General features: G+C 32.0%; 1 protein-coding gene across 2 annotated transcripts in view; it reads left to right on the top strand.

Moving 5' to 3' along the window:
- Positions 1-24,203, top strand: part of SK (small conductance calcium-activated potassium channel) — a 975,882-nt gene that overhangs the window by 445,184 nt on the left and 506,495 nt on the right. The window contains exon 2 of one of the 2 annotated variants that reach the window (XM_072546075.1): positions 8,615-8,880. In XM_072546075.1, coding sequence (XP_072402176.1) covers positions 8,648-8,880 — 233 coding nt within the window. In that variant the 5' untranslated portion in view covers positions 8,615-8,647. Of the gene's footprint in view, positions 1-8,524; positions 8,881-24,203 lie in introns of those variants that run through there. The other variant, XM_072546076.1, reaches the window with a different exon arrangement.

Below are 24,203 nucleotides of genomic sequence, written 5' to 3'. Positions count from 1 at the left end.
ATTTAAAGACTTATTACAGGGGTGATTAATAAAACAATATTTATCATATCCATTACTCAGCTGGGACCAAAGGGCAGTATTTCCAATGGACATGTGACTGGTGATCTTATATGTGGGAATATTATAATTTTTACAATTAGCTACGGCACAACCTGGCATAATTGTCGATAATATATAAAATTGAACTCAACAGACTAAACACTAAAAAAAAATCGAAATAAGAGGCTTTGTAAAAACAATTCAGTACGATGCACAAATACATCTACTGGGACAGGGAATCCTCGAACACCGTAGTACCCTGTATAGTTGCTTCGCAGGTGACGTCATGTGCGTCGGAGTACACATTTCTGTTCCTTGAGTAGCATACCGGTATTTGTGTATCGTGGCCCAAAGCAGTAAAGAAGCGTGAATTTTAGGTGCACATTCATATAATTTGCCACCGACTGTTGTGCAATGTTGTAATATTGTAATATAACTATGGAATATATGCGAAAATTACCAGTTCTAAATCATAAAACTCAAAGAGTGACCGAGTAAAGGAAGCATAGCTTTTTTTTTCATCTAAACAAGTAGCGATGGTTTTAATTTACTTTAATTTATTTTATTCTATTTTTTTTATTCTACTTTATTTGATTTCTATTTGATTCGTTAATCGATTATCAAACTAGGTATTTAAGGAATAATGCAATTTTACCAACATGTAATAAATCCATACTCCAGATATTATGTTGATAAAATAGGGACCAAATGATACAATAGTCTACGGAAGAATTTTAAACAAATTAATAATTGTAAAAAAATAGATATAAATATGGCATTAAACAATGGATTTGAAATAAAACAACACATTCCATGAATAACTGATTAATGGAAAATAGTATTAAATAATAAATATATAAATAGATTTTTATTACCAACTATAACATTCATTAAATTTACTACAGTTAATATCGTTTACTCACATTTGTGTACTCACATTTGTGTCACATTTTATATAAAAATTAAAATTAATGTCTATTTGTAAATGCGCATAGGTAACTAACTTGATATTTATACGTTTGTTAAGTATTACCTTGTTTGAATATACATTTTTAAGTCTCACGCACAGGGGGTGCTACTTTTATGGTAGCTCTACTTTAATGCGCTTTTATGTATTTAGTATGCTTTTTGTTTCTTGTAATCAATATTACAATGTAAGCTTCCTAAATAAACATTATTATTATTATATTCGATAATTGATTCGATTCGATATGATTCGATAATTCGATACTTGATTCGATTAGACTCGATATTTGATTGGATTCGACTCGATAATCGATTCAATTCAATTCAATAATCCATTTGATTAGATTCGATATTTAATTCGATTATATTCGATAGTCAGTGAGTTTTTATGTATTTAGTATACTTTTTGTTTCTTGTAATTAACATAACAATGTAAGCTAATGTTAATAAACATTATTATTGTTATATTTGGTAATTGATTCGATTCGATATGATGCAATAATCCATTCGATTTAATTCGATGATCGATTCGATTTGATAATCTACTTAATTCAATAATAGATTCGATTCGATAGTTGATTAGATACTCAATTCGATTAGATTCGATTCGATATTTGATTCGATTTTCATCGATATTTGATTTGATTCAATTCAATATTTGATTTTTGTTTGATTCAATATTTGATTCGATTTGCTTCTGATTCTATTCGATACGATAATCGATTCTATTTGATAATCGATTCGATACGATACGATAATCGATTCGATTCGAGTCTATAATCGATTTGATTAAATTCAATACTAGATTAGATGCGAATCGATATCGGATGATAATTTGTACCATAATTGTCTTATTAAGGAATTGTTTAATTTCAACTTCACCATTTACCATTGTGAAATAGTTTTTAAGTAAAAAACTAATTAGTTCTTTGTTTAAATTTGATGAAAATTAAATTAAATTAAAGTTCACTTACAATCAAAATTATCAATTTGGCCCCTAAATCCTTGTAAGTTGGCATCCTCTGTTCTAAAGTTTACCTTCTTTTCTGCTTACTTTTCACAACCTGATTGAACTGTCAGTTTAAAAAACGTAAAAAGTCAAACATTCAGAAGAAATTTCACATTTTTATATTTCCGCAGAAAAATTGTTTACTTGCATATTTTTATTCACAAAAATATATAAAAGGTTGTAATTACTTTCTGGTGACATATTATTTGTAAATTTTACATTTATGTGTAATGTTTACGACAAACCGCTGAACGAAACTATCCCTTCATGTAGGTTGGGTGAACATGTTGGAAATATCGATTATTCCAACAAACTAAAACGAAATATCTAATAAAAAAATCATTGTTCATTTCAAAGGTTCCTTTGATAATGCTATTGAGAATTTATATATAGCCATGAACGTAGCTTTATTACGTTAAGATTATTTTCGTGATTCCTTTAACCGGTCAAAAATGTAGTTTTATCAATATATTGATAGTATGAATGCATCAGGTATATTTAACTAAAGAATTCTTATTGAATCTAATTGACAAAACATATTTAAAAACCAACGTGTCACTCACGAGTATGTCTTATACAGATACGGAAAAAATGTATAGGTAATATTACAAAATTAGCGAGAGATACTAACAAAGATACTAGTATTAGATTTGCACTTAATAGACCGAGATCAAAATCATATTCACCTCTAGTCACTTCTCCGCATTCTACAATAGAGGTCTAGGTGAGGTGTGACGATAAAAATTCAGTATGCCGACTGTCTATATCAGAGTTTCCCAGACTTATCTAAACCGCTACCCCTTTTTGCTAAGAAATTTGTTCGCGACCCCCCAATTTCCCCCACTCATTTATTCAATATTATTTGACAGAAATAGCGTGCGTAATTTACAAATTATCTGATGGTTTCTGAAATTTAATTTTACTTTACTGTTTAAGTTTAAATCAAAAACAATTATTTTATTTTAATACAATTATTTTAATGATTGCGATCTGTCCCACTAGTAATTAGTAATAGGTACTTCTGCCAGAATAGCATTTACAATAAAAATAAATAATAAGAAGTCGACTGCACATTGTACACCGCGACATATTAGCTTGTGTCTAGATCGCAAAACTCTTCCATGACAATCGCGAAAGCGCTCGCTACTAGATGGCACTCTGGAACGTTCTCGTAGCCTCGTTTTGACTTTATATAAGCGGCGATGCGCAACGAAATCTCAGTTCGAATCCAAACAGCCTATGATGGCGAACACGGTGTTAAGTAATAAGTAAATATTTTACCACCTACTTATTCGCGTTTACGTATTTACGTCTACGATAAATTATAAATTATGGATAAGTTTTTAAAAAGAAGTGCAGAACCATCTACGTCTGAAAGTGGCAGTAGCAGCAATAAAGAGAAAAACAGATTCTACATTGATGAATATCTTAAATATGGTTTTACCGTTATTTCCAATAAACTACAATGTGTTATTTGTGGACAAGTCTTGTCAAAAGAAAGCATGAAACCATCAAAGTTACTTCGACATTTAAATAGCAAACATCCAGATAAAAAAGACAAGCCCGTAGAATTCTTTGAAAGAAAGCTGAACGTCCTTCACAAACAGCAAGACAGTTTTCCCTTGGCAACCACTAATAATGAAAAAGCATTATTAGCAAGTTATAAAGTTGCTTATCGTGTTGCCAAAACTAGTTATCCGCACACAATTGCTGAAAATCTGATTTTTCCAGCAGCTGTTGAAATGGTACATATAATGTGTGGGGAAAGAGAAGCTGCAAAATTAAATACAATACCTCTGTCAAATAATACTATCCAAATAAGAATTAGTGATATGGCAGAAGATATTCAAGCGCAAGTTGTGGAAAATCTTAATAAATGCACGTACTTCTCTCTTCAAATGGACGAATCCACAGATATATCTTACTGTGCCCAATTCATTACGTTTGTAAGATATGATACAAATAATGGCATTCAAGAAGATATTTTATTTTGTTCCCCATTGGAGACCAATACCACTGGAAAATGTTTACTCGACACTTTTGTGAAACATACAAGTAAATATGATATTGACTGGGGTAAATGTATAGATGCACAGATGGCGCTAAAGCTATGACAGGACATAAATCTGGTCTTGTCGTCAAATTACAAGAAATAATGCCTAATGCCAAATGGAGACATTGTTTTTTACATCGAGAAGCTCTTGCGTCCAAAGCTTTACCTCCTGAAATGGATTGTGTAATGAAAACCATCATTAAAGTTGTAAATTCCATTAAAGGTAAAGCTTTGCAGACCCGTATTTTTAGAAAAATTTGGGAAGACATGGGTGCTTTATTTGAAAATCTTCTGTATCACACCGAAGTAAGGTGGCTTTCAAGGGGCAACCTCTTAAAAAGTGTATTTCACTTAAGAGCAGAGCTTTTAATGTATTTGAAAGATGAGAAGTCCCCATATGAAAATCAATTTTCCAATCCTATTTGGCTTCTGAAACTAGATTTCCTTGCTGATATTTTCGAGCAATTAAATATTTTGAACAGTAATTTACAAAGTCGCGACATTAATATAATTACAGCCACAGATAAAATTAAGGCGTTTCTAAGAAAAACCGATTTATGGTCGACCTCACTTGGCAAAAAACAACTCGATTCATTCCAGTGCCTTCAGGAAATTATGGAAAATGTATCCAATTACAGTGCTACAAATTTTGAACAAGTTTTTGCTGACATGCATGTTACTTTGCTCAATTTAAAACAACAGCTCTGTGATTATTTCCCCGAAGAAATTCAAAACAGTTACGACAGTTGCAGATGGATACTAAATCCGTATTTAGCCGATTCCTTTCAGCATGTTGAAATACCAATAAACATGAAAGAAAAACTTATTGAAATATCAAGTGATGGAATGTTGAAGCTCCAATTTTTTTCCCAGAACTCGGACCAATTTTGGACCGAAAAGATGCAGGAATACCCCCAGTTGGCGAGTGAAGCTGTAAAATGTTTGGTTCCATTTGTAACATCATATTTGTATGAGTTAAGTTTCTCGTCTATGACTGCCATTAAAACAAGAGTTAGAAATCGTCTCGTACTTGAAAATGATATAATTGTGTGTGTCTCAAATACACAGCCTAGATTTGAAAGATTAGTTTCACAGAAACAGGCGCATAGCTCTCATTAAGATTATAATATTTGACTTTGTTTTACGTTTTTATTTTTACGGACTTTAATATTTAGTTTTATATTTCGTCTGATAATTAATTGTTAATTTCTATTTACGGCGTTGTTAAAATAAAAATACATGATCTAACAAAGTGGTGCTTTTGTCTTATTTTGGAAATGTTCGGCGACCCCCCTAGTACCTCATGGCGACCCCCCAGGGGGTTGCGACCCCCCAGGGGGTTGCGACCCCCACTTTGGGAAACACTGGTCTATATCATTGCAGAAAGACTACAAGTACCGAAATGTTACTTTGGCGGCCATTCTGTACAAGACTGGTCATGAATCTTAGTTACTTTCTACCTGAGGATGAGCTTGTGAGATTTATTTATTTAACCATAGTGTATTTAATGTCGTCATTACTGTTGATAATAAAATTTACGGTTGTTATTGAAATCTGAATTAAAAATTAGACATCTACTTGTTTTTATTTTCATTTAAATTCATCTATGCTGGGTCAAACTTTAACAGTTGACTGATAAATTTTTGATAAATTTGTATATTTAAATTTTATTTTAAAATTAATTTCACCATTTAAACTGCACATGAAAACTTAGTCATTTTCAATTTAATCTGTAAGATAGAGGTAGCATTGAATTTACTTCCACCCTTTAGATGTTTTTGGCACAGCTGATCCCTCGTTTTAACGAGTCAGCCATTGGTATACCAAGCACTTTTCAAATGTGATTTTTACAACTTTAAAAGGGTTTTCACCCTTATAACGGAGTCTTTGGCCTTTCAATGTATTTTAATGTATTTTATGTCGGAAATAATTCTTTTATGTGGTATTTGTAACCTATAAGACGTAAGTTTTAAATCATAATAATTTTAAAAAACAATTTTTTTTTAAATATTATTTATTATAATAGGCTTTGAAGATCGCATGTTACATGCCAAAAGTACTCAGCTGATTTTAATAAAAATTTTTACATACTATCAAGTTTTTTGAGAACAAAAACCTGTTACCAGTTTGACCTATATTTGAAGTAGAGGGTACTGGAGCTGTCATTTCCCCGATAGTAGGGTCCAGCATTTCCGCAGGAGCTGTTGGTGTTGATTCTTTGCGAACGAGAGTATTTGGTTCCACAGAGAATTCAACGGAAGAATTACTCATTTAAAATTTCTACAAGAGGTTGGGGAGTACTTTTGATTTCTTCTTTAGAAGAATTTTTATACGTGATTGTATGTTTGTCGTTTTACACTATATTCTCGGGCAGCTTTATACTCACTAAAGCTTTTAAATAAAACTGCTTTAAAAGCCAGTTTAATTCTCTCTTCACTTATGTCACACCGGCGGTCTTTTTAACATACTTTTTTTAAATATTTTAAATTATGTTTTATAAAAACATTTAAATAAAAAAAAATGTTATTTTTACATGGAAACAGTGGGCTGGTAGCCGAATGTTACCCGTACAATCCAGCTGAATGTTCACCACCTGCACTTTAGACTTATTTTGTGCAGAAAATTTTAGGAGAAAAAGTATTTGAGGTTATGTTTTGCCATAATAATATAGGTAACATAGTAGCCTAGTACATATTACATAAATCAAAGATCTAAAATAAAACAAAAACGGTATCTACGACACAAAAAATAAATTTATATAAAAACTTACCTTGAAGACACTATTTTACACTTCACTCGGAAAAAATATCTAAAAAATGTGGGAGCACCAAGAACAACAAACTAGCCCAGTAAAACACACTGATATAATATTTCTAGTAGTTTATACTAAAACTGACGCGAAATTCAAATAGAATTCAAAATTATTAAGGATAGCCGAATGTTCCCTATAGGCGAATATACACCTCTTTTCTCTGTGTGTATATATATATATATATATATATATATATATATATATATATATATATATATATATATATATTTCTAGCAAAACCTGTATAGTGCCCAGACTGTAGCTACCAAGAAAACTGATATTGCTAAAAGGGTGTTGAATATTTATGCAATAAAAAGGAAACAAAAGTAACAGATAATAAGTTTTTGTTTGAAATACTATAAGCCTTATAAAATAGCACTTACGAATAGGTATAGATATTATAAAAATGCTATTTACACAAATAAAACTGGAAAATTGTAATTTACTTTATTACTTATGTTAAGTTGACAAAGCTAAAGCATTTTGAAAAATGCCTTTTTCGAAAATGTTTTTCAATATCGCTATCACACTATAACCATGTCAATACAATAGTCAAAAATACAATAAATAAAAGTTCATGACGGAGTTCATACAATTCTTAAAAAAATATGTTTATTTAAATTTAATTGTAAGCATCGGGAACTTTTTAAAACTGTCTCAAAAGAAAAATTACTCATACGTATTTTAATAGGGGTTGACGAAGATAGAAGACATATAAAATATGAAGATAAATGAAAATAATGGAAACTGCCAATTTGCTCGGACATTAGATCATTAGAGAATATTATAAAAAGTAATCTATTGATAATACTTGGATACATATATTAAAATATGAAAATTATACCATAATTTCCATTTTTGACTAATTATAATTCCATGATTATACCATAAATAATAATGCTGCTGTGAATAATACTAATATCGATTGTATCCATATTACTTTAGTTCAAAAGAATTTATTTCAGCTCGGGTGAAAAGTAAAGTGATAAAATATACAACATTTAAATCAAATGATTTCTTTATAATCGTAATAAAGGTGAAGGCATAACCAGGTAAACAGATCACATTGGTCTTGTGTCTTGTTCGCTTATTTTAAAAACCGTACATACCTAGAACTTACAACATATCCCGGGATTTAATCTTCTTCTAGGTCTAGGTAGAATCTGTTGCCATGCCAAAGAAGATGACTTTTATAAGAATAGTAATCTGTAAAGATTCCTATAATTATTCGCAGGCTACTTTGACTAATTTTGATCAGTCACCTCGCAATGTTAGGGTCTGGTATTATTACCAACCTCTTGGCCTGTTTCCATTTCGTTCTTCTCTTATCTCTGTAAAAGTCGTATTAAAAAAATTCTGATTAAATTGAAACACATTAACTAGTTTGTTTTAAAACAATTTTTTTTAATATATGCTTAACAAACAGTTTTTAAAGAAATAGCTTTAAAAAGGTTGTTTAAATTTTAGAATGACATTTTTAGTATCAATACTTGTTATCTTTGTCTTTTGTTAGCCTAAACTAAAACAATCAGTACACCAAACAATTGATTAAAACATTTTAATATATTTTTTTTAAATAAAAGTGACAGATTTGTACACTTTTTTAAAACACTTTATTTGTACTTTTTTTTTAATATGACTGCACCCAATTTCGATTAAAATTCTATTTTGCTATGCCTCTAACATAGTTTTAACATTTAAACAAGTTGTACTAAAAAATGTATTGTTGTTACAGATATGAAAGCCCAATAGGGCCAAGGGTCCAAGCATGAGTAGTCAAGATGAGACAGCAAGCCTATTGGTAGGCCAGCCATCATTGACGAGTGCTTCTTCCCCTGCAAATTGTTCCAAACCAGTACTGATGCGCCAGGAATGCACAACGTTTCTAGTGTCTTCGCATCATCCTCAGCTGTCTGTTTTTTCTGACAGTGAGGAGGACGGATCTCTTTGTCTGGAAGAGAACAGTACCAGATCTGTGCCTGACATTGAACTCCACTGCAGGTAAATGGAATATGAAACAAAAATTTGTTTTTCAATTAGTGTGAAATATATTTATGTCAGATTAATACTGTGTTCATATCGAACATATTTTCGAGCATTAATAAAGCGGAAAGTTATCCTACACTCTTTTAGACTTACACACGTGCACTTTTACTGCAAATTGCGTAATGACCTAACTTAAAACGTGACACTGAATCGATATTAAAAGAAAATCTATACTAATTTTAAATTAAATTATTTGATTTAAACCGTATTACCAGTTTTTTCCATTTTTTTATTTCAAAACAGAAATATCATGAAATTTAGAAGATTGGTTTTTTTCTATTAATTAGGTAGAAAGGAAATAAAGAACGGCCTTATAATGTAATCACCTACTAAAACTACATTTAAATTCAAAAAAATACTGGTCTTCAAATAATTGTTTATCTCAATAAAACGTGGTTGTTGATGTGCGATGTTAATTATTGGCCATTTTCTTAAAATTAGTTATTTTAAGTTGTTTCCTTTTTTAACTTGGGTAACGATATGTGGACATTTATTGACCTTCCCTTGATCCTCGCTGTTTCTAATAAAAGGTTGGTCCTGCAAGGGTTAAACCAGCAAAACCCAAACCCAAATGGTGAATTGTGATACTGGTATTTTGTTAACTTATAATTGTCCCGGAGTTATTCAATTTTTTTCTTACCACCATGTACTTTGTATTTTTGGCGGGTAAAATCAAGCTTAAACCTACTACTTACTTTTACTACCCTTAACACAAGCGTCTGCAGATCTTCCAGAGTGTCTGCAAAAATGAGAGTGCCATCACTGTATCGTATGTTGTTCAGTCGTTATCCATTATTCCCTCGTCTATATCCGTCAGCGCTAAGTTCATAATGTGCTCTGAATATATATTGAATATTAGTGGGGACAGTATACATCCCTGTCGCGCACCCCTGTTATCTTTTTGTCATCTGTTAAATGGTTTCAAATTCTGACAGTTGCAGTTTGTTCGTAATAGATATTGTTTACTATACGGCGTTTTGTGCTGTCTAAAGTAAAATTTACCCTGAGAGTGTATGTAGTACGATTAAGATACCAAGATGCCAAGTTTTTGGCAGCACAAATAGGTTTAGTAGAGATCATGTACAGAACTATACAAATATCTTTACGGTGGGGCTCTATTACGGTAACGCTCCCTTTTTTATTTTAATTTATAATGTAAATTAGAATAAAACAGATAGACATTAGATTCATTATAAAATACATATATTTAAAAATACTTGTCTTAAAGTAGTCAAATAATAGTTATGAATTTTGATAAAAAGACAAAGTGTTTAGCGAGAATTTTATTTTAAAATTTTATACTTTATTAAACTAACAAATATATTTTAAATTAGATTTTTAACGGCTATACAGGAAGGAATCTTCGGGTTCTGCATTAGGTAATAGATTTAGTGTATTATATCCTATATCTAAGTTTAATTGTTTTTTAGTTGTTGACGTTTAATGACCAATTTTCACATTTTGGACAGTTGTGACATCCAAACGGTTTGACTTAGAGAGAAACGGTTCTCTCATTGGATTGATAAATCCATTTTATTGTTTATAGGATAATCAAGGTTACTTACACAAATTCAATTATACTAATGTCGCCCTTTACATCCGAGGTGTCGGATTCGCTTTCGCTACTCTCCTCTGTGTTCGTTCGTGTAATAAATTGGTCTACGTCATCTTGCAGGTTTTCCGCGGTTCATACCTCAGTTTTTGTTTTCTCAACGACATGAATGACGTAATTTGCATTGTTACGCATGTGGAACCTCGTATAGTTCATAAATAATTATGGCGCCAATGAATAATATTCTTTTGCTCCACCATGATGCTTCTTCGGCCACGTTTCTTATAAAAAAATCTGATTTCTTTCAAAACTATGTATAAAGTGGAAAGAGACAACAGCGGTATATTTCATTATCTTTTATTATAAAGTTATGTCTACGCTTTAAGTATGATGGCAATTTTTTTATAAAAAATTTTCAATGAAAAATTGTCCGTAGAAAACTTCATTTTTGACTCACCCGTTTTTTACGTTTTTTAATAATTTTAACATTCCACTGTGTTCTTTTACTTTTTAACGATATTTTCTTTATAAGAGGTCTTGTCACCGGGTTTATGAAATTCCTTGTGGAGACTGCCCACGATCTTATATATGCCAAAACAAATCGTAGAATCCAAAATAGGGTTTATCAACATTCCGTTTCTGTTCGCAATTCTGATTCAATTTTTGCTCTAGGTAGGTCATCTTAATACAGGTCACAAAAAAAAATTTGAAAACTCCAGAACCATAGCCCCATCCGCTTTTATAAACTAAGAATTATCCGAGAAGCCATAAAAATTGACAGGGACATGGAGACCTTTCTCTCGTCTCGCACTCTAGTCTCGCACCAACTCCCACACCAATCTCTATCCAAACCACCACCTCCACCATCGATGATATAAATGAACCGTCCGCTGTTCCCAGTAGCAGTAATGATTGATCGCAATGATGCAATTTGTCAAGGACCCTTAAGCTAGCGGGGACAAATGAGCGGACTCCAATTTAAACTACGTAATATTTTTTTATAATTTTTCACTAATTTATTACCACTTTATTAATTTTTTACCACCAAACCAACCTGAAGGGAAGCGATTCTGCTGACTTAAGGTTCAAGCTAAGAGAATTCGGAATAAAAACTTTTTGCTTATGGCATATTTTTCCACACATTTTTCACTAATTTATTACCACTCTAATAATTTTTCACTATCAAACCACCCTTAATGGGAGCGATTCTGCTGGCTTAAGGTTCAAGCTAGCAGAATTCAGAAAAAAAAATTTTGCCGATGATATATTTTTTTACCCATTTTTCACTAATTTATTACCATCTTAATAATTTTTCAACACCAAACCACCCTTAAGCGGAGCGATTTTGCTGGCTTACGGTTAAAACTAGTAGAATTCCAAAAATAATATTTATGATATACCACAGTGCTCTGCTCGGTTTTTATGAATTTATTACCCCACTAGTAATTATTTACCACTCAACAACTCCTTATGAGAAGTCAATAATTCTGTTAGGGTTAATATTTAAGGTGATAAAAAAATCTATTTTTACAATTTTACTGTACTCTTCTTGTAATTAAAAGTATAAATTGCTTGCCAGGTTTTTACTGAAATTTATCCACCCTCATAATTTTTGACCCCCTAAGCCACAGTTAATGCTAAACATTAAACAAGCTATGCATTCACTCTAGCTAAATGTGAAATCTGTTTGGAAATACAAAAGTGCTCTGCTAGGTTTTTGCTATATTTTTTTTTTCGTCTTTATAGAGGGTGGGTCTGGAATCTTCAAAAGACATCTCAGTCCAGGGCGCCGCCTGACTAACTTTAGTGCAGGATTCGTTCTTCGTACTCCCGGCGATAGTTTCCGAGGTACTTTAAAATGCCCTCTCGTCGCCGAGTCTACGCCGAACGCCTACCTGCTAAACCAGACCCTCCTCTGTCATCCAGTGATCCGGAAGCGGAATGGCCGCTGTAAGGCCGGCATCACTTCCGAATCACTACCTTTATTCATTCATTCTCCATTCACTGACTCACGCATTCCAACTCACACAGTGTGACCCACTTTTCTAGCTTCACCTTTCAGCATCATTCACTCTTACCTTTAGCGTTGGTTTAGCAGCCTTTCTTCCTCTTCCTTTTTCTTGATCACTGCACGGATATAGATGTGTATGTTAGTCCAAACTAATTTATTTTCAATCATTCTCTCAATCATTTCTCTCACTATAATAAAATTCACACATGTCTCTCTCTCCATTCTGTTCCTTTCCACTATCCATCTGCTGCAATCTAACATCGTATGTGTCACAGTGTCCGAGTATCCACAGTATAGGCATTCATCTGTATCAGCCTTTCCGATCCTATAGAGGTAGGCCCTAAAACACCCGTGTCCTGTGAGCACCTGCGTCAGGAAATAATCCAGTCGCCTGTGGCCACAGTCCACCCAATCTCTTATGTTCGGGATCAGCATTTTCGTCCACTGTGCCACATCTTCCGTATTGTTCCATTCTTCTTGCCATCTTTCAACTGACCTTTCCCTTTCCTGTCTTTTCTCGGCCACAGTAAGGTTTGGACCTCTTCTCTCATAAAGCTCTTTTCTTTCCACCGCCAAAACATGCAACGGAACACATCCAGTGAGGGTCCATAAGGCTGCCGCAGACACAGTCCTGTAGGCGCATGCCACTCGCAACAGACTTGTTCTGTCTACTCGTGTCATAAGACTCCTACAGGCAGTTATCTCTACCGCCTCGCTCCAGACTGGTGCCGCGTAGAGGACGATCGATTGTACAACACCGTGTAAGACCCTCCTCCTTTCGGATTTGGGTCCTCCAATGTTCGGCATCACCCTCCCCAACGCAGCCGTACTATTCGCAGCCTTCCGGACCACCTCCCGCACGTGCTCTCCTCATTTTCCATTCTGGTGCAATGTCACTCCTAGATACTTTACTTGTTTCTTAGGTGTTAGACATGCTCCCGCACATTTTAATTCAATATTTTGCCTATTCCTTGTCCCCTTTAGAATGATGGCTTCGGTTTTTTCTGTCGCAAGTTTCAGTCCGTGCTGCGTCATCTATTTTTTTACGACGCCGCCTGCGTTTCTAACCCGGTATTTGAGATCTGGCTCATCCCGGGCCACTACCAGTACAGCGAGGTCATCCGCGAATGCGAAGGGGGTTGTACCCTCTCCGTATTCACAGTGCATAACCCCGTCATATGACAGATTCCATAGCGTCGGGCCCAAGACAGATCCTTGGGGTACCCCGGCCGTCACGTCCATGATCGTGCCCTTTTCCACCATAATCCTTCTCTCAGACAGATACTCCGCCACCACATTCATCAGGTAACCAGGACATTCTCTCTCCTCCATTGCCTTCATTACCTCGTTCCACTGCAACGTGTTGAATGCATTCTTAACATCAAACAACAGCAGAGCCGCCCAGCGATGTTCATCCCCTCTGTTGCGCAATGCTTCGAGTACACTCATGATTGCATCAATCGTGCTTTTCCCTTTACAAAAACCAAATTGCCTCCTTGATAAACCACCTGACCTCTCAATCATGTCGTCTATGAGTACTCGCAGCATCCTTTCATACAGCTTACTGATGCATGGAAGCAGACAGATGGGGCGATACTTTTCCCTAGCTTTGGGAAGCAGTATTAACCTCGATGTCCTCCAAGGCTCAGGAAAGGTTTGTGCTTCCAGCAGTGCATTCATATGTTCCAGAAGCCACGCAGGTTCCACCCGTCCTAGACCCTTCACCGCCTCAGGTGGTATCTGGTCTAGTCCTGGGGACCTACGAGTCTTCAGTGAACCCAATGCCTCGATAAGTTCATCCATGGTAAAGGGTACAGCTCGCTCAGCTCCTTCATCCCTCCATACACCATGACATCTGCCGTCCGGAAAGAGCTCTCTTGTTACCTCAAGCTTCTTATCCATAGGCATTTCGTAAGGAGAATATGAAATATAAAATATAAATATAAAAAAAAATATTTTTACCAGTCTAGTCATTGTTTTCTTTTTCTACCCTAATTAAATCTTTTTAAATGTCTAAATATTGAAAATATAAAAATACTTTATTACAAAAATTATAAAGTTTAACTGTTTTAAAAAATTGACTCTGATTATAGTATTGAGTGCATGGCTAAGAGAAATCGAATCATGAGTCCCTTTTATGAATATAAAATAACTAAAATTAAGTTGAGTCTTAGTAAATACAATGGAATTGTTATATTTTACAGAATAATTACCAGGTAAAAAATATTCAAATTGAAATATTGTCTATTACATTAATTACCTATAATTGTAAAGGAGGATCGGGACACTGTGAGGACTTTCCGCAAGATTAAAAGATTTCTATTTGGGTACATCCATAGAACTGAGCGAAGTGTACGGAATCAAGGAGTGGGGGGCAGCAGTCATAATCGGATTTTAGATTGATACCGCCCTCTTCACTATTATTTAACTTTGGAAATAAATTGTAAATATAGCGCCTCTGTACTGCCCCTGAGTGATGCTGAGTACAATAGTTTTTGAGTAATGTTTTAAAGTAAACACCAGTGCACATTCATCTACTCACGGTCACGTCTATAGTTGATTTTTAACTCTTGAAATGTGAAAACTTGCATTTTTTTATACCGGACGAAAACGTACGTTATAATTTTATTTTGTCAGTTCAAAGTCAACCCAGCAGAATTATTGGCTTCTCATAGAGGGGTTGACAATTGTAAAGGTGGTAAATGAATTGGAAAAGCTTTGTAGCATACAGTGGTATTTAAAAATTACTTTTTTTATTTTAACCTAAGCTACCACGGGTTAGTTAAGAGGCAAAAAATTGGTAAACATCGAGCAGAATCATGTGGTATTTCAAAATTTTTATTTAAATTAGCTAGCTTAATATTCGAGCTTCCGCTTAATAGCTTAATATTGACTTCTCACAAGGAGTAGTTAAGAAATAAAAAATTAAGGGGGTGGTAATACATTTGTAAAAACAAAAAACAAACAAATCAAAACACGGGAGCACACTATTTAGCTAGCAAGAACGTTTCCAAATAAAATTGCGTTAGTGGTGGAAAATAATCAGGGTGGTGAAAGTATTTTATTTCAATTATAAGTAGAGTACAGTGGAATATAAAAAAAATTCGCTGTAAATTTTAACCTAACAGAATTATCGATTGATAGAGTACAGTAAAATTGTAAAAATTGATTTTTCATCACCTTAAATTTTAAACCTAAGAATTGACTTTACACTTAGGTTAGTTGAGGGTGAAAAATTACTAGGGTGATAATAAATTTGTAAAAACCTAGCAGAACACTGTGGTATTTCAAAAATAATTTTTATTATTAATTCCGCTGGGTTGAATATTAAGCTGCAGGAACGTTTCCAAATATGATTGATTTAGGGGTGAAAAATTATCATGGTGATCACAGTTTAGTCTAAACTTAACAGAACACTTTTTTTATTTCAGTTATAAGTAGAGGAGAGTGAAATTATAAAAGAATGTTTTTTCAACTTAAATTTTAACCTAACAGAATTATTGGCTTTCCATAAGAGGCAGTTGAGGGAAAGCTAGCAGGAACGTTTCCAAATAAGATTGGTTTAGGGGTGCAAGATTATCAGGGTGGTTAAAGTTTAGTAAACATTTAAAAAACACTTTTTTTTCAGTATAAGTAGAGTCAGCATAAGGGGTAGTTAACGGGTGAAAAATTATTAAGGTGATAATAAATTTATAAAAACCTAGCAGAGCACTGTGGTATATCATAAATATTTTTTTGGAATTCTACTAGTTTTAACCGTAAGCCAGCAAAATCGCTCCCCTTAAGGGTGGTTTGGTAGTGAAAAATTATTAGGGTGGTAATAAATTAGTGAAAAATGGGTAGAAAAATATGCCATCGGCAAAAGGCTGTTTTTCTGAATTCTGCTAACTTGAACCTTAAGCCAGCAGAATCGCTCCCATTAAGGGCGGTTTAGTGGTGAAAAATTATTAGGGTGGTTATAAATTAGTGAAAAATGGGTGAAAAAATATTACGTAGGTTAAATTGGATTCAGCTCATTTGTCCCTGCTAGCTTAAGGGTCTTAATTTGTCAGGACCGATATAAAGCTGTGTGAGCTGCTCAGTATCTGAGACGGAGTCATTGCTATACTTCATCTAATTTACTTACCGTTGCACGTCATCCACGTCATAGCCCGTGAGGTCACATGATACCAACACTAAATATTTAGGCGGTAGGTGTGTTCTTTTTTAGAATCACTTTGCCGAGTACACTGGCATTACAGCTACTACACATATTTTATTATATACGCGTAGAAATATTATTTAAAGATTTATATTAATGTTAACTTAAAGAAATACACAATAATATGTTTCATTTAATTTGTATAAATGCATTATAAAGCGTTTTTATGAAGAACATTTGTTCGGAACACACTGTAACTGTAATCGAACGAAGGTGATATTTTGGCATAAATTGGTAACACTTATTTGACAGTTGCGGTGTTGACACTTTTTGTACTTTATTATTTTGAATTTTAAAGTGAATACCTCTTGTTTTATATTTTTACCTGTTTAATAAAATCTGTTCTTTTTAGAACAAAATTATTGTGTTTTATTTCAAAAATGTCACGTAAGAATTTAATAAGAATTTGTTTTGTTGAATATTCCACTTTTGCAATAATTATGTGACATATTTAATTTAAAAAGGATTCAGGATTTTTTTATACGTTGGCAACTATGTCAACTTCGATATCTGTCAATGATAATGACGTGCAACGGTAAGTCAATTAGATGGACTGTATATTTGTATGGAATTTTTATTAAATTCTGGAATCGGGAAGTATCCACACAGCCAATTTCTGATTAGTGTCGTACTCGAATACTTGCCTCAAGCTGTACAAATCATTCTTAAGACGATTGACAAATTATGTAATATCTAACGCATTTAAATCTAGTACTCTAATCTTAGATTCTAATCTAAGAAACTAATACTCTGATCTAAGTACTAGGCAATAGCAATGTAAAGAAAAATTAAGATAATAGCAAAACATTAGGCTTTATTTGTAGAAAGTCTATTTTTAAAAATGTGCATTTTGTCTAAGAGATCTGCAGTTTACAAGATTTATAATATCCAACAATTTTATTCTCATTACAGTTTTGTCAATTTCAATGGCTTAAGTCAATGACAATACCATCAATTAAGAGTCTAAATGGATCTTTAATGTAAACACGAATGGTTTATCAATTAAGGTTTCAAAATTAAATCAACACTATCTCCATCATGTTTTTGCCACCCCTCTTTGTAATTGAGAACAAAGAGGGGTTACTATAGGCCAGGTCTTGACGCGTAACCATAAATTAACGTCAACGAGCAGACGCACAAAAAGTCTATTTACCTTGTCTGTAATTATGTGTCAAATATTAAGTAGATTAGATGTCTTTCTGGTAAGCGATTCAGGGGAAATTAAAAGGAAAAGTAAATTATATTTTTTTACAAGATGTAAAACACAAATAAAAGCTCTTTTGAATACTGAATTCTAAAAAATATTTAATTAAGTAAGTGTAGATATGGTTTGAAAAATATCAAATTTGACTATAGGAAAACATTCAATTACTTAAATACAAAAATAACACGCCATCAAACAATTAAATAACTTTCTCATTCGGTCTGGTAAGTTTTCTTTTTAACTTCAAAGCAGATAGATTTCAAGGATAATAAAAAAAAAACGGAAATTAACTCTAAATATACTTGTATGCATAACTGGTTGCATACCATTAAGACAGGTTAATAATTAAAAATCAAAACTACCCAAATATGGGCCTCTTGCTTCTTGAAAAAAATAAATACAATATTAAGAACAACTAATTACACTTTAATCACATTGGTTTTTTCTTTCTGTTGTAACGAAATATTTTGCCTACCATGAGATAAGATTATGGGGTTGAAAGTTTGAGACAGAAATTATTGGGGCGAAGATAGGGCAGGCAAAATAAACGCTACTTGTGCGAACGGCATTCAGGGTTTGTTAGGAGAGCTGGGGTCGTGGATAAGTACATGACAAGGGGTAACTGGGGCAACTACAGAAAATATGAAACAAAAGTTCATGAATCTCTTGGGACAAACAAAACAAAAAGAAACAGGAAACACCTCTAGTAATTTAGAAAGGGCGCCACTTCGAGGTGCCTAATTATAACCATTACAACAACTAGTTGTAGCTAGGGAAATAATTATCAGAAATGCAAAACATATCTTTTTCAAATTAAACTCAAAAAAGGTTAGTTAAAAAAAAATAAACAAAATGTTAAGAAACAAAATGTAACATTTATTGTTGTGTCACCACAAACAGTTACAAAATAGACAATGCAAAAATGTTACAACAAATAGTCGCAAAATACAAAAAAGACTTACATGTGTCATCTGTTTACAAATTCCAGGAGTTGGAGATACTACATAAACTTACAAATGTTACACCGCACAGAGATTAACCTTTTTTTTTAAACAAACAAAACAAATAAATATCGAAAATAATAAAGCTAGCTGTCATATGTTAACATTAAATTTTAAAAACTGAAAACAAATAAAATAACAGCTAAAGTCAAAACCCAAAATTTACAATATTAAATATTACTATTTTTAAATTTTAAAGAAAGCAATTATTACTTTTTTTTTAAAATGTCTGTCTTTACTTTAAAATTTAAACAAAAGATACCTGGATTTCACAAAAAACACAAGTTCCTGGAAACTGAAGTTGAATTCTCTGGACACGAACACACGAACAAAAGGACCGCATCTCACACTGCGAATTGGATCGACCATTTGAGGCCGAAGCCGGCACTGGACACAAAACTTATGACTCTGCCTCTTACAAAACAGGAACATGTAGAATTAGACTGCATTAACTAATTAACTGCTACTAAAATTGTTTTCCATAACGTAAGAAGAAGATTTCCATGAAAAGGGAAAAATCAAAAAACAGAAAGCTACAAATTCGACGTGAATTTGGACATAACGCTGAAGCCTATCGCTCTTCTTGACCGCGGCTCCAGCGAGAGTGATGAAATTATCTTCAAAAATTGATTGCATAAGTTAGAATAAACAAAGCACAACGGAAATCAAGACGTAAATTATTAATTCGAAAACGCAATATCGGGCGGTTTGAACAAAGAAATATCGAAGAATTTGCGCCTGTGACATAAACAAACATCAAAATGATTTATTATCGACTTGGCGACGGAAAAGAACGAAATATTATTTGGGTCTTAAATTGAAAGATACGAACTAAGGAACATTGACAAAATTCTTCGTTATTATATTGTATATATATAAGGGGATTTCAATTTTATACATATACGAGGGGATTTCAAGAAAGTTACAAATGCTACACTGTTCTCTATGTATTAGAGTTAAAACATATCATCAAAATATGTCATGAAATAAACTAAGTTTTACTATCCTGACCAAAATTTTTAGAATGTATTTGTCCATTATTATATTATAAATTTGTGATTTTAATGTTGGTTGTCAAAGTTTGTTTTAAATAATCTCAACGACTAGTAAGTTGAACTGACGAATTGTGATATTTTGTAAATATTTACACATTTTTTTTATATACATTACAGTGTCTTGCAAAAGAAATAAAACCATTCCAAAAGCTCGACAAAAAGTCAAAAGAGTGTTTCTCTAACACCTCGGCCAACCTTCTTACTGCAGCCCTAATAAACTTGTGGTTTTGTTTATATCGACAGTCACTAATATATATATATATATATATATATATATATATATATATATATATATATATATATATATATTAATGTGATATTAAAAGTCAGAGATGCGCCAAGCAATTAATTAGCTAATTAGTTAATTAATTAAACTTATTTAAATGATGCAATTATGATTTTATCACACTATTTAATTCTCTTATCTCAGGGTTATATTCGTGCTTCAATATCTATACTTCACATATGATAGGTAAGGTCTGAGGAATACCGGAATAATAAACATATATGATACAAAATTATATATTGAAATAAAATTCACACTCAAATATCTTAAACAAAAAAAATCTCATACAATGTTTATCAAAATTTTGTTCTACGTACGTGAACCTTCAAACATTAATGTTATATACTACATAAATTAAAATCTCAAATCAAAATTGTTGTTCTATATCTCCTGATAAATATTTCTATCCTTTCTGAAGCAATAAGAAAAAAAAACTTGTTGATAAAAAAATATTGACGAATGGAAAATAATTATCTCTCTGATGATGAGTTGTCCAAATCCTTGTTCCTTGTAACCTACACTATCGATTCTTAGCAGTTCCCTAGTTAATCAGCAATCTTACAACAAATTATTGCGAGCCTCTCGTCTTCAATGATCTCCTTCAGATGCACGTGTCGTTCAACAGATGCCAGTCTCTTCTCCTCTCGATAAACTGAATCTCTCGTTCCGGCCTGAACAGTGACTCTTGGAATATATAAGTAGAAAAGTATGACTTACAATATTTTACTGGATCAGCTTCCGTCAGGATACACTTAGTCCACGAAAACTCACAAACATTCACTTCTAATGCTTAATATCACTTGGGAACCGCCAAAGAAACAACGACTGTTCGCCTTGCACCCTTGGAAAACAACTGATGATCTTTTTTTCCTCTAAAATCTAGCTAAACTCTCATTCATCTATCTCTCCCACTTTTTTTCACTCTTTGCCAATCAAAGTTCGTCATATTTATCCCCATTTAGATAACAAACAACAATTTTACCTACAATTATAAATTTCCTACAAACTATTAACATGCTAATCGGTTTCTACAAATTCTTAAGAACTAACGGAGAAATATAATTTCTAAATTCTACCCTATTGTCTTTATTCACTGTACAAGTCTATTTGGAAAACCCGGTCGTATTGTTCAATTCACTACGTTCAATCAAATATATTTTACAAAGAAAATAATTTATGCATATCTTAAATTTTGTTTACTACAGGTAATCCAAAGATAATGGACTTTCATTTCTTTGAAATATCTTTCATAGTTTATCAGTTGACATATTTTGAATTATTATATTTTATAATTTGAAATATATTAAGAGCAAACCAATATTATTTTTAATTTTACATAGCATAACAACTCTCCAGGATATCTTGAAAATTTATTTACATGGTCTGTTTAGTAATTTTAATTTTATCTTTGGCGGATAAAATGAATCATAACAATATATATATACGGGTATTTCGTTGGGAAAGTAACATACGGTAATTTTAAAAAGGGAGCACTTAAAAAACTGCATACTTACTGGGTCTTACTTCATCAATAACGGGTATCACCCATCAAAAATAATGGGTGTTTTATCTAATTTGCCAACTTTTTATTTAATTCATAGGGTTTTAACTACACTGGATATTTACTTTAAATTTAGCACGCGAATATACTTTAAGGTGTCCAATCGATTCATTTATTTATAATTATTAAAAATCCAAGTCCGGATTAAAAAATATTGGAAAAATATTCCGACCCAAAAACAACACACTGTATATTAATTTTTTTAAAATGGATTCTGCGGTGGAAATGACGATGAAAATCTGAAAATTTAGTGGTATACTTTGAATTTTCAGCAAAATGTTTTTTCGTTTTCAATTTTGCATTTAAATGCAACTTAATTTTAATTAAGACTTTCAATTATTATTTAATCTAAATTGGTATAATGTGAACGTTTCAGTATTTTTTAATTATGTGCAACAAGTAATTTATAACCAATATTCATCTTTAGTTAATGAATAGACCCCAAAAAATACTTTAATCAACGAAATTGTTATTCTGCAAATTCTAGCTCTTTTTTCTTAATTTTTAATATATATATATATATATATATATATATATATATATATATATATATATATATATATATATATATATATATAATATCTCAACGCATTATAATCGAATATTTTTATGGCTGTTGTATTATTATTTGGCGATTCGATTAATCTATATTACGATGCTATTTTTCACTTAATCCAAGGGTAATAAAAAATGATAGCTTTGTGTGCAGGAAATTCCAATTTGAATTTTGTCCTGCATTTCATTCTGTCAACAACTTTAGCGTTAATGAACCTATATAAAACTTTAGTGCTTAATATTTTGATTCGTTTATTTTTTACCACATTGTCGATATCCTATATGTCACTGAAATTTGTCTGATAACACAGTTCACTGATCGGTAATCCCGAAGATTTGGAAAAAAGCAAATTTCAAAATTGATACAATTATTTCCATACCAATAGAGCCAGGCACGGAAAACTGATAAATAAAAATATGCCTACAATGTTCATATTGCCCAAACTTGCGCTAAATAAACGGTGATTTTATTTTTCTCCGTTTGTCGTCAAAAAGGTTTAGGATGCGATATTATTGAGCAACGACCTATCCGAGGGAAATTTTATTAGGGTTCTTTTTATTGTCTTTCAAACAATAATGCGATATAACTGCTTTGAAACAGATATCACAATATAATAAAACAGACCAATTATTGAACCAAGAGCAACGGCAGCAATTACAATATTGTGGATAAAAAAATAACATTAAAATGTAGATTAAAAGGGGAACCTACAAAATATTTCAAAATACAAATTATTTTAATACATTATATATTTATGATCACAAAATAACTCTATTATTATAAAACTGCTTTCTTAAAAAGTCAGATTACTTCACACTTGCAGTTTAATATCGAACAGAAACTAAGTTATGAATATTTCTTTAATGTTCCATATAAATTAACTTAGCGAAGATTCGTGTTTAAAAAAAAATTAAGTAAAAATCCTTTATAAAAGGTATATAAATTCATAATTATATATATATATATATATATATATATATATATATATATATATATATATATATATATATATATATATATATATATATATATATATATATATATATATATATATATATATATATATATATATATATATATATATATATATATAATATAATTTATATACCTTTTATAAAGGATTTTTACTTAAAAATTATTGTGATACATGGTATATAGCCAGCTACAGGAACTTAGTTTCCTTGTGGATTCGTGTTTAAATTTGGAGCTATAATCGTCCAGTTACTGTGGCATTTTCCCTTTAATTTTTTTATAACTGCACCGATTTATCTAAAATTTTTACAGTGAGTAGTAAATTACTCAAAAAACATAAGTTATATGGTGTCGATGTGTGTTTCTACCCCTGGGGTGGTTGGCACCCCATCTAGGAGGTTGAACTTTTTACACTCAAAATAACCCTAGGAATTGATATAGAATCAAATTATAAACAAAAAATGTCATATAAATTTTTTTCGCTAAATTAATACTTTTTGAGTTATACGCACTTGAAAAAGTAAACTTTTCGCAAAAAAGAACATGTTTTCCAATGATTTTGTACGAATAACTCAAAAACAAAGCGTTTTATCGAAAAATCTATAATAAGCAAAAAACCAGCTTATAAAAAAAACAAAGAGAATGTTTTTTTATTAAGTTTTATAAGTACAGTACTAAGCGATTTATAATTGTTTGAAGATGACTTTTTGTTTTTGGGATACTATACTCGATGCATTTAACATCAAATATCGGAAAATGGACATCTTTTTTGATAAAAACTCATACAACACTTTTTAAAGAGCTAGAAAAAACCTTTAAAATGAGCTATGTTAAAAGCCATTTCGATTAAAACAAACCGAAATACGAAGGAAAGAATTT

The sequence above is a fragment of the Diabrotica undecimpunctata genome, chromosome 10 (genome assembly GCF_040954645.1).
Source record: "Diabrotica undecimpunctata isolate CICGRU chromosome 10, icDiaUnde3, whole genome shotgun sequence".
NCBI lineage: Eukaryota > Metazoa > Arthropoda > Insecta > Coleoptera > Chrysomelidae > Diabrotica > Diabrotica undecimpunctata.
The sequence above is the reverse complement of the archived record's forward strand: the minus strand, read 5'-3'. Positions and strand labels throughout refer to the sequence as shown.